Source organism: Armigeres subalbatus, chromosome 2, assembly GCF_024139115.2.
Source record: "Armigeres subalbatus isolate Guangzhou_Male chromosome 2, GZ_Asu_2, whole genome shotgun sequence".
Classification (NCBI taxonomy): domain Eukaryota; kingdom Metazoa; phylum Arthropoda; class Insecta; order Diptera; family Culicidae; genus Armigeres; species Armigeres subalbatus.
In genome coordinates, this window is record NC_085140.1 from 49798580 (window position 1) to 49809929 (window position 11350).

General features: G+C 39.5%; 1 protein-coding gene and 1 long non-coding RNA gene across 2 annotated transcripts; both read right to left on the reverse strand.

The window, feature by feature from the left end:
- Nucleotides 1-1002: 1002 nt before the first annotated feature.
- LOC134214370 (pentatricopeptide repeat-containing protein 1, mitochondrial) lies at nucleotides 1003-3439 on the reverse strand. Its single transcript, XM_062693759.1, has 3 exons — nucleotides 2831-3439; nucleotides 1624-2753; nucleotides 1003-1565 (listed from the first exon to the last, which is right to left on the reverse strand). Exons 1-3 carry the CDS (start codon nucleotides 3227-3229, stop codon nucleotides 1067-1069), a joined length of 2028 nt encoding a protein of 675 aa, XP_062549743.1. The 5' UTR covers nucleotides 3230-3439; the 3' UTR covers nucleotides 1003-1066.
- A 3890-nt stretch (nucleotides 3440-7329) lies between these two features.
- Nucleotides 7330-9575, reverse strand: LOC134214371 (uncharacterized). Its single transcript, XR_009979757.1, has 3 exons — nucleotides 8290-9575; nucleotides 8047-8225; nucleotides 7330-7857 (listed from the first exon to the last, which is right to left on the reverse strand). It is a non-coding gene; the product is annotated as an uncharacterized LOC134214371 (long non-coding RNA).
- Nucleotides 9576-11350: the final 1775 nt, after the last annotated feature.

Below are 11350 nucleotides of genomic sequence, written 5' to 3' on the forward strand. Positions count from 1 at the left end.
TAGCTTTAGCTTAGCTTTAGCTTAGCTTAGCTTTAGCTTAGCTTTAGCTTAGCTTTAGCTTAGCTTTAGCTTAGCTTTAGCTTAGCTTTAGCTTAGCTTTAGCTTAGCTTGAAAATGGCAAATTTTGGCGTTACGTAATTAATGGATCTCCATTTCGCTTCAAATAACCATTAATCTGTCAAAACCGAGCCTGTGACAAGCGCGGTGTCATCATCATCAATATAGACATAGACCGCTGTCATCATTGAAAAGTAGTATGAAAAAAAATTTGTGCCCGGGACATCCTGGCTACGATTTGGCGATGGGCTAAACAATAGCATGACAGTAGCCTGGTCAAAACTCAAATGGGTCGGCTTCGGAGCAAAATTTAAATCACTATGGGAAAATAACCAACGAACTGTCAAATCATATAATGTATTTTCCTATGCATTCTGGATAAAACCATGGGGGTTTACATCAAATCAAATGCGCCAGCTTATGCAACAAGCGATTGAGCTGAAATATTCAGAAATTGATTTTCTTACTCAAAGGCACAATCCTGGGGGTGCCCCGTAGAACTCGACAACCTTTTGTTTCCTGGACCAGTCTTATATTATATACCAAATCATGTGCGAAAATCGGAAGACTGCGGTGGGGCGGGCCTGAGGGGACGGGCACGTAGCCAGAATGACGGACTGTAATCCGGTGAAAATGTTTCTCGACAACGATCCGACGGGAACAAGAAGGCGAGGTACACAGCGGGCAAAGTGGATCGATCAGGTGGAGGACGATTTGCGGACTCTCCGCAGACTGCATGGTTGGCAACGTGCAGCCATGGACCGAGCTGAATGGAGAAGACTCGCTCCGGTCCACTTGATTGGTCTGTCGAGTTCATTTTGTGGTTTCGGCCTTTTGTCCATTCGACCTTTTTTGCTTTTGGCCTTTTGTAATTCGGCCTTTTCTGATTCGGCCTTTCGTAGTAGACCCCTGTGCATTTTCGGCATAACGAATTGAAAGCATGCCATCATTTGTATTTTTATATTGCTCAAAAGCGATCACTATCTACATTTCCGTACCTACCTTTTTTTTATCTGCTTCCAATAAAAAAGCCTTCCCGATCGTCTCCGCCATCCACTTTATCTTCACCGCTCGTCAGCTCTTCCACTTTAATCTTACGTATCGAGTGCCGTTTCTTCTTCTCATGCCTCAACTTTGGGTTTTTGGTCGCTTCATAACCTTCCGCTTGCGATTGTTTGTATTGCTCCCACGGATGTTCGCGCACCACTCCAACAGCATTATCCAAACTAAGACCTTTCAGGCCCATGTGATCCATCCAGTACTCCAGTTTCAGCTTGTACCGATTGTACTCCAGCTTGAACTCATCGCGACCAACCTTTCGTGGTTGCTTATCGTAGGCTTGATTTATCTTCTCGCAATTCTTATTAAAATTGTCCAAATGCTTGAGAAATATTTCATTAGGTTTGAACCGCTCTTGCTTTAGTATTTCGAGCACTTCCGTTACGTAACGAAAGTTTTTCGTGGCCGTGCCTTGTCGGAGCATGGCTCCCAAAATTTGAATATTGATCCTGTACATGAACAAACATTTCAATGAAAAGAACTTTCAATCTTCTAGAAGGTACCTACCTAGTGCCAGAAACCTTCATTTCCTTCAACAGGGCACGTGCTTCTTCTTGAGTGCGACAGCCAAGCGCCAGCACACCGTAGGTAACAATGTCCGGTTCCAGTCGTGCCGTTTGAATCATAGTCAGAACTTCCCGCGCAGCCTCGTAGTCGAATCGCATCGAGCGTTTCTTGATCAGGATGTTGAAAAAATCGATATCACAGCGGATTCCAAGCCTTCGTATCGTCGACAGAATCTGCTTCTCGGCGACTATCGTTGACGGAACAACGTCTAAGAGTTCTGTCATCGTTTTGATGTCTGGGTGAATTTTGAGCTGTCCCATTTCACTAAGAAAACTTTCAATACCACCTAACAGCAGAAGTCGGTCTTCCGGCTTCTTGATTTCGCCCAAGCTTATAAGACTACCGAGGTGAGGTTGCGAAGATAAAAGGTTCGGAATACCTTCGTGTGGAACCTCTTGGTTCAATTCGCGCACTTGCAACTCTTTGGAAGGCTCTTTGGCTCCATCTTCTAGTAGGATTGGTTCTTTAGTAATTCCTTCAACTGGTAGTGGTTTCGATTGACTTTGATACAAAATCTGTTCGATGACTTGCTCGGTAGTTTCTAAATCTCCCAGCCCACAGTCTCGAACGCACCTCAATAACAAATTGAATGAGTAAATATCCGGTTCGGCCTTCAATCGATACATTTTGTGCCACACCAGCAGTGCATGCCTGAATCCATATTCTGTATCAGTAATACAAGCCTGTAGTAAAAAATTAAAAGTATCCGTCTGAATCTTAAACCTCTTGGCCATCATTTCGTCAACTAATTGAAAAGCCGTCTTCAACTCGCCACATCGTCCGTACGCTTTGATCATTGCATTGAAATTGGATTCATTCGGTTCGTATCCTTTCTCGATCATTATTTCCCGCAAACGGTTCGCCTTATCCAGGCCATCGCCTACAAATGGTGTATTCGCACATGCATTGAACAACGATGTGTAAGTCCCACCAGTCACTTTCAAGCCATGCTGTTTCATTTTGTTGTACAACTGAAACGCTTTCTTACTGTACCCAACACGGGCACATCCACCAATCACCAAATTGAACAAATAGTTCACCGGCTTCACTCGATCCTCTTTCATTCTCACCTGTAAAATTATAAATAATTTATCATAAATACGCTTGACTATAAATGATTATCATGCTAATAAGGTTCAAAAAATACCTCGATGACATCAATTGCCTCCTTAATCCTTTGATTTTTCAAGTGTCCCTTAATCAAATCGGCATACTCTTTAGTACTGAGTTTCTGCGATCGGGCAGGTTTGTTATGGAGAAATCTCTCCTCCTGCAGATCTCCTTCATCCGGAACTTCCGGCTCAGGCACCGAAGGAGAAAGTGTTCCAAATGTGTCCGGATCCTGTTTAGCTTCCAGAAGAGATATATCCTCTCGATCCGGACGGGTGGTAGTTTGGCCAAACAGCGGCCTTGCTAGATGATATGATCTAACCACTTGAAGGGAATTACTCCGTTTGATAGCGGGACTCATACGACTTATGTCACGGGATGTTTTCAATCCAAATAGAAGCTGTCGCCTAAGCGTTTTAATGATAGCCGAAGCCATCGTATTGTTATTACCGTAATGGAGCTGGGTATTTATATACAGCTGTTAACTTGTAATATAATTAATGTTAATTCAGAATAAATAATTTATTACAATGTCCCAGAGTATAATTATTATAACTTGTAACTTTTAAGAAAACACCAACCCGCGGTTGCGACTGAACAAAATATGAATAAAAACAAAAACAACACCGGCGCCATGCGCGAATGCGCGAGCACGCGTTGACAGATCTGCTTAGGGATGTCGTGTCGTAGTTCGCAAAATCGAATAAAGATTCTGCATTAATGGCCAAGAACAGAGTCTCAAATCTAATAATACACGGAAATCAAACCACTTTATGATTTTCAGGTCTGTCTCATTTGGAGAATTAAACTTGGGGGGCTTGTTACAAAGTGACAGTTCGAAACTTAGCAAATAACCCAGTCATAAGAATGGCTGGTGCTACCCAGCAATTCCAATAAGACATCGGTGCAAAATGATTCGATATCTGTCAAAAGTAATCTTGCTCTGCGAGCAGGGTTATTTGATAATTATTGAAATGTCACTTTTAAGTTTAATTTCAGTTTAATTCTCCAAATGAGACAGACCCTCAATATATAAAATATTGTCGGCGTAGCACCAAGTGTTAGAATTCGGAAGTCGGGACTTCCGAACCGAACTTTCTTCCGAAGTTTTATTTATCAAACTAATTGATGCGTTGTTAAGCGCATCTTTAGGCGAATCCAAGGCACTACTTCCGAAGTTGGGAAAGTTGCCTGTATCTGGAGAAAAATTCAACTTCGGTCTAAAAAGCGGTATAAATTTATAGACAATATATAAAATATAAAAATATATATAAATATATAAAAGATATTCAGTTACCAGATAAAGATTGTCGCTGTCGTCGCTGTCCGGAACGTCTTTTGCTGCACTGAGGATAATCCGCACATATTTATCGGCGAAAATCCATAAAATTTAATTTTAAGATTTAAGTGTGCGCACATAACCATCCACTATCCCAGAACGCACTTAAAACAAATTAGTGTAATATACACACTTAATTTTTTTCGCCGAGGCCGGCAAAACATATTGCCGAGAATCCAACAGCTGAGAGCTCGGTAAAAATCTCGTTAAAAGTTCAAATTGCCGACTGGGCTGCAAAACGTGAAATCATGCCATCTGTCAAAATTTGCCGGGAATATCGGTAATTGTATTACCGAAAATCTCGGCATATATTTCTACCGAGATTCAGGAAATTATTGTTTTTCTTTTGTTTTTCAAGAAGAATACAAATAAGTAAAATTCAATATGAAACGTAAATACATTTATTTATGAAACAAATTAACCTAAAAACATGCTTAACAGTTCGATATTTAATCACTTTATTAAACCCATTTTAAACAAAAATTTCACTCAACTAAACTATCTTAGGGACATCATAAGCCTAATCTTATGAAGCATGGAAAAATAATCGATTTCATTTTCATCGCACCTCTTATGACAATTAATTGGTCTGTTATGAAATTTATTTTAGTGTCTTATGAAGTTCATATGAGTTTTATATACAAAAATAAACATAAGAGTTGTCTTATGATTTTCATCACAACTCGTGATGTGAAAAACTCATAAGAAAAATCTTATGAAATGAGAAGTCAACATGGCAGAATATGAAGATAAACGTTCAAATTAGTTTTTACTCCCAAATTTGTTTTAAACTATACATCCGCGGATTGCAGCAGACTTCAAAGCATCAACCGGGAGAACTTGAAATATTGTCTCCAGATCGATCAGTAACAGAGGAGGCTTTTAATTGGATGACCAACAATGTGAGTAAATGTTTCCCTTTGAAAAAACTTTCTTTCCTATTTCTTACTTCTAAGATCATAATTACTATTTACAGAACCTTATGGATAATATTAATTATCATTTCCCAGAGGAAACCACCGACGATGAGACGACTCTAAAGTATCCCATCGATTATTATATTCAACATTTCCCGCACTAGCAGCAGAGGAAAATACCGACGATGAGAGGACTATAAAGTCTCCCAACTGGTGGGATGCAAGATGCAACCATCTCGACGAAATATTTATCGGATGAATCCGGAGGTATTGAAAACAGAAATGTATTGGTAACGACTGCATTGAATACATTTTTTTGCGAAGTGAAGAGTAATTATGTATTACTTTTAAATATTACTTTTTTATACCAAACACGAGTTTTGAGAATAATAAAAGATTATGTTGTTTTAAATTGTATGTTGTATTTTTTACGTTATTTTGTTCTTTAATTTTTTGAGCTCACAAAAGAGCACATATAAAAATCGTGTTGAAAATATTATGACCCTTATATGCAATGTTGATTGATGTTCATGAGATTCTCTTACGATTTCATTATGGGTTCTGGATAAACTTAATTTTTTCATAAAATAAGTATATAAAAATCATTCTCGGTCAAACAAACACAGTTCATAAGAAAATCGTAAAAAGTTTGTAAGTAATTCTTATAGCAAAAAAACATAAGATAATCGTATGATTAACGCTAGTTTTCTTGGTTGAGTGTTGGAAATGCTGCATTTTATGCCTTCTTCAACACAACAATTTTGATTCTCCTCACATGCAACCGTTGATACCAATGTACATTATTCCAAGCATTATTCCTACATCGGCGCTTAACGTTTGGTTTATTGAGTAACAACACAGAGACCTCTGAAAAAATATATTATTCAATTTTAATATACAAGGGATTAAATTATTCAATTATTGCCGATTTCACCAATTTGAAGAGTTATGTGTAGATTGTGATTTGCCCGCTTCTTTTTCTCATACTCACTCTCATTCCGGGTTGATCGATTTTTGTTACTGAAATTTACCCAATTATAACCCATTACTCGTTAGTCACATGTAAACGTGTACACTAAATCGATTCCCGCCATGATTTGACGTCTATTTGTTTTCAGATTGAGCACTCACACACAAATATTAAACACGGAAAATCAAATTTTTTTGAGTGTATTGAGTGTGAGAAAAAGATGACTGTGAGAAAAAAATGTCGCAAAACTCTTATAAAGTGCAAAAAGCGCAATATTATTAACTTTTTAACTATTAATCGCCCAGTTAATGATTGAAAAAACTTACACATAATGTTATCTGTCGGCAAGCAACCACGTAGCTGAATTTACTTTTTCCTTTTTCCCCTTTGTTCTTGTGACAACATCGATTTTCACATTTCACATTTTTCCGAATCTCGGTAAATATATTATTTTACCGATTCGGATCGCAAAATAGATTACCGAATTTCGGTGCTCATTCTTCTTAACCGATTTTCGGCAATGCGAATATAGAAAACAATGTAAAATGTCAAACTTGGACGATATATCAGTAAAATAGTAATTTACCGACCAAGTTCGTCAATTTAAATTACCGAAATCAAATCCAGCGTTTATATCATGAGCAGCTGCCTTGGAGAGATTCCACTCTCTAACCACAGATTTAGTAGACATCAAGCAGAGTTAATATTTTGAAAATTTCTAAGCCGTTTGACAGGAAGAGCAAAATTCCGCTACTAGGGGGTCCACTATTGGGCATTTTACCCTATTAGAGCCATGTACTTTTCGACAAAAATATTGGGCTACTCAAGGATTATGGCTTCATAAAAATTATAAAAAGTGAGTCAGGCTTCTACAAAAGGGGCGTTTTGACAAGCGTCAATGTTGTTTCCTTTTTGCATTCACTGCCGAAAAAAACCTTTCGAAGTTCATTAACTTGCCTTATGAAATTTCGCCACAAGAAAATACATTGAAAATCATAAGGTTGTCTTATGGAACTGGATGAACCTGAAATGAATTAAACCTATAATGAAGCATTATGTTTATCTTGAAGTTACATTAAAATTATCACTGGTTAACTTTATGAAATTTCATAAGTTTCGTTATGAAATACTTTCTACATATGAATATTTTAAAGGTTTCAATTGAAAATCAAATTTGAACTAAAAAAAATGATCGTATACAGTATTTTTGGAAGCATTAATAGCATTTATTTCATTTTTTCTGCCGATCAACTACCAGATCGGAAACAAACTCTGTCAACTACTGCCACGTACTGATCTTCCGCAATCGAAAGATGTCTGCCCTATCGCTGTTCGCAACCACCTCCCGCATCTCCTCCCTCCTGTTCGAGAAATTCGTTTCGTTTCCTTATCGTCAGCAGCAGCCGATCCATTTTCCCTCGATGGGCAGTTGTACCAGTGTGGTCACCCTGTTTGCGATCCCGATAGGACTTTGCAGGACGTTTAACAGATGATCGTGCCTGCTTGTGATGCTTAGTTGGGTGGCAGCCAGCTTCACCATCATGCTACGATCGTCCGTTGAGAAGCGCCTTTTGCCTTTTCGCAGGAGTACGAACATAATGGAAATTAAATTGGGGCGACCAGTTGGGTCGGGTCAAACGTAGGATTCAGTATCACGGGCGTATTGGGCAGAAGAATGCTGAGCAGTGGATGAAGGCTTAGAGTCTCGTAGATTTTAGTTTGATTTAATTCGGGTTACGATCACTTCGTACGTGGATGGGCCACACTGGGATCACAACTGCCTCATCGAATCCTTCAGATTGCAGCTGAACTCATCGGATTGCTGGGGAACTGCAGCGCTGCGGAAAGGATAAAATGTATGTAAGATGGTTTGTTAGTGTGGTGTATGTGAGCTTCCAAAATTAGCAAGAGGTGTACAGATTCTTAAATTTTAAAATCATGAACACAATCGAGACAATTTCAGAAAGAGCCTTGGAATTATCTTTTGTCTCAAAAACAAACTAAATCTAAACTAAACCGTGACTTACCTGCCCGGGTATTTTGCCTGTAGTAACTTCTCGTCACCGAATGTATTCGTCCCGATGAAAGTTTTTTCCCGCATTATCTACTGTTCGGTGACCAGCAATTTGCACTTCCGCGGCAGGGCGAAAAACTTCAACACGTTCAAGTTCAAGTCGGCTCTAGTCTTGGCGTAGCGCTGCAGTAGCTGGAATAGCGGATAATTCGTGCATTGGTCGTTCTGATTCAGGGAAAATCGAAAATCGACGTACTGAGAAAATAGATATCGACCGCGGGTCCACCGAGGTCTAAATCCTCTTCATCGTGGACATCGATTGGAACGTCTGGCAGAAGTAATGGTTTTAGTTTGCGTTTGTGCTTCATTCGAACTATCGGAGGAACAGTAGCGTAATGAGCTGTAGACTTCGAACAACCACCATTTACCGGTGGACATTAAACAGTAATCGAAGTTGTTCTAACCTTTTGTAGCAGGTTTTCGGCACTGAATGGTCCCATGTGTTGATAAGAATTGCCAAATCGATATCTAGTGGATGATTTTCCGTCACGTCTTGGTAGATCTGTTAGGCGCGTTACAGTTCGAGTATGTGGCGCAGAACCAGTGCAAGGTTTTTCATCATGCCGTTGATGATCTCGACACTCTGGTACATGCAGTGGCGCAGCAGTAGCCTGATCATTTACCAACACCATTGCTCCTGCGCGGCATTGGTCTCTATAAGACCCTGTTGGCTTCCGGCACGTCTGGTTTGTAGACTTTTGTATTGAGACATGCTATATGTACTGTTGTGTATGTCGTGAGTGGAATAACTCGTTGTTTCTTAAATAGTCGACAATTTGAGGAGTGAAATAAGAAGCTAATATAAAGTATACTTACAGGTCGAAATTGTTATTCAAATGGATCAGAATCACTCGTGCAGTTGAATTTTGAATGGCGGTGAACCTGTTGTTTAGTAACCAGTTGACGAGCAGCTCAAAATCATTCCACTGTGTGGTCCAGCGCCAAATATATCCTACTCGTGCTAAATATATCCTGCTTCTTAATATCCCAATGGATGCAGCAGACTAGACACCAACGAAGAATGCTCGCTTAACTTTTCAAAAGGACCTAAGTAACATTTTTTCATGAATGAATTTGAGTTATGCTTGAACACGATATTATACAGCAGATCCTTCACCGCGTTGCAGCTGTAGCCTTCGGCATATTCGTTTAGACAACCGATCTTAATTATCAACAAGTTTAAATTGAACTAAATGTCATACAATTAAGTCAAACAGATTCAACACGATCGTCAGTATTAACTCGATGCCATAAATCTCCCTAGCGAGCTATGTTAGAAAACACCTGCAGCAAATAGTACAAATCCTTCGAGGGTATCCTTACTAAATCATTTCGGAATTTCTCCTTTTGATGCTCACCAACGCAAAGTTTGCGAAAGTCTTTATCAATTGCTGAGATACACTTCATGTCGAGTTAGTCGAAGTGCAGGCAAAGTTTCCACAGCGTATCTTCATAGTTAATCGAACCTCGTCAGGAACTGCCACATACCGATCTTCCGCAACCGAAAAATGTACTGTGCGGCACGGACCAATTCAACTCCAAACAATTTCGTGCACTTTCGTAGCACAACGTGTCTCACGTAGAATACGGTGTGCTTTATCAGTCGTGCCAACCTCTTGGCTGGCATACTGCATTCGTTTCCCAGCAACTCTACGAAGACATATCCAAACGGGATCGACTTCAACAGATGTATATCTCCTCTTTGTCTAACCGTAGATTGCCGTGAAACTTCATCACCCATCGTTAATGCGCGAAAAACTTTCCCAAACGATACGCCTTCTTGAGCCCGGATATGGAATGCGAGCCGTCGCTGTCCACTGTCATCCAAATCTTCTCGTGAACGACGTCAATCGAGCAGTTTATGATTAGTTTTAGCTTTTCATTTGTTTCATTTCCTTATCGGCAGCAGCAGCCGGGCTATTCTAGAATGTGCTGAAACTCCAAACTGCCTCACTGTAAGTCTCCCTCGATAGGCAGTTATACCAGAACAGTGTGATCGCCCGATCTCGCTAGGGCTTCGCATAACGTGAAATAGCACAAACAGATGATCGTGGTTGCACTGCCAGCACAACTGCTTCATCAGATCCTTTAGATTGGGGCTGAACCCATCCAGAGTGGATTGCTGGAGAACTGCAACACTGCGGAAAATATAAAGTATATTTAAGATGGTTTGTGCATGTGTATATATAGCTTCCAAAACTAGCAGGAGGGTATACAGATTCTCAAAATTGAAAATCATAAACATAACATTCTTTTGGCACATTGAGAAAAAACAACCAAGGATGACCAAACAAAAATATAAAAGCGTGACTCACCTTCCACTGATATTCGTCTCGGGGAAACAGCTCGGTGATGCTGAAACTGCGTAATAGTTTCGTTGTTGTGGGTGAGATTCAAAATACTTCAAACGATTCGCTAATCGGAATCATGCCGTCGGTATCTTCCAGATATTCGATGAACCCTGAGTTCTGCTACACCATGTACAATCAATCGTACTGTTGCCACCCTTTCACTAAAATATAAGAAAGGAAAGTCACTTCTTTCCTCGTGGTGGTTTTGATCGAAACATCAATACTTACACTATTGGTGGCTGAAATAATCGGTTTGGCCTGGAAGAACACCACAACCTAATTAATTTTCAGGAAAATTACAAAATGTTTCCATCTTCCTGGAAACGATAAACACGTCATTTTTTGACAACTTTCAGGGTGAACACTGAAATGAACAAGGCCTTTTCATAAGAATGCCTTATGATAAATATACAAAAGAAAAAACTATGCATTTCATAAGGCAGACTTATGGCTTTCAATAGTACCTTATGAAACCAAAATAAAATGAATTCATGGGGTTTCATAAGGCAACACTTATGGAAATCAAAATGCTTTTTCTACCAGTGTTGAACAACGAGTTGAACAATGGAAAATTTTACGCGCCAGAAAATCTAGATTGCTTTGAGAATAGGTCGTATGTGCAAACGAGAGATTCTCTTTGATCACGCTCTCTTTCGCTAATATATCGGCTAGTTTTGCATGCTTTGCTACATTTCCACTTCAGCAAGATAGACAAAGCTATTATCTTTGGATATCTGCCAAGAAATTCGAAGTAAACTTTTGTATAGTTTCGTAATAATCGAAAGAGAATAGATCCCACTCGGAAACGTCTTCTAGAAATCTCCCGTGATATCTCTGAGACAAAAAAATAAGTCTCCTAGATATTTTTGGTCGATTTCTAGAACCTGTCAGACCTCAAATCTGCCT

Coding starts and splice junctions, on each gene's coding strand:
- LOC134214370 (XM_062693759.1), bottom strand. CDS start 3,229: ATGGCTTCGGCTATCATTAAAACGCTTAGGCGACAGCTTCTATTTGGA. Junction 2,754..2,830: donor AGGCAATTGATGTCATCGAG/GTATTTTTTGAA, acceptor ATAATTTTACAG/GTGAGAATGAAAGAGGATCG. Junction 1,566..1,623: donor ATGAAGGTTTCTGGCACTAG/GTAGGTACCTTC, acceptor GTTCATGTACAG/GATCAATATTCAAATTTTGG.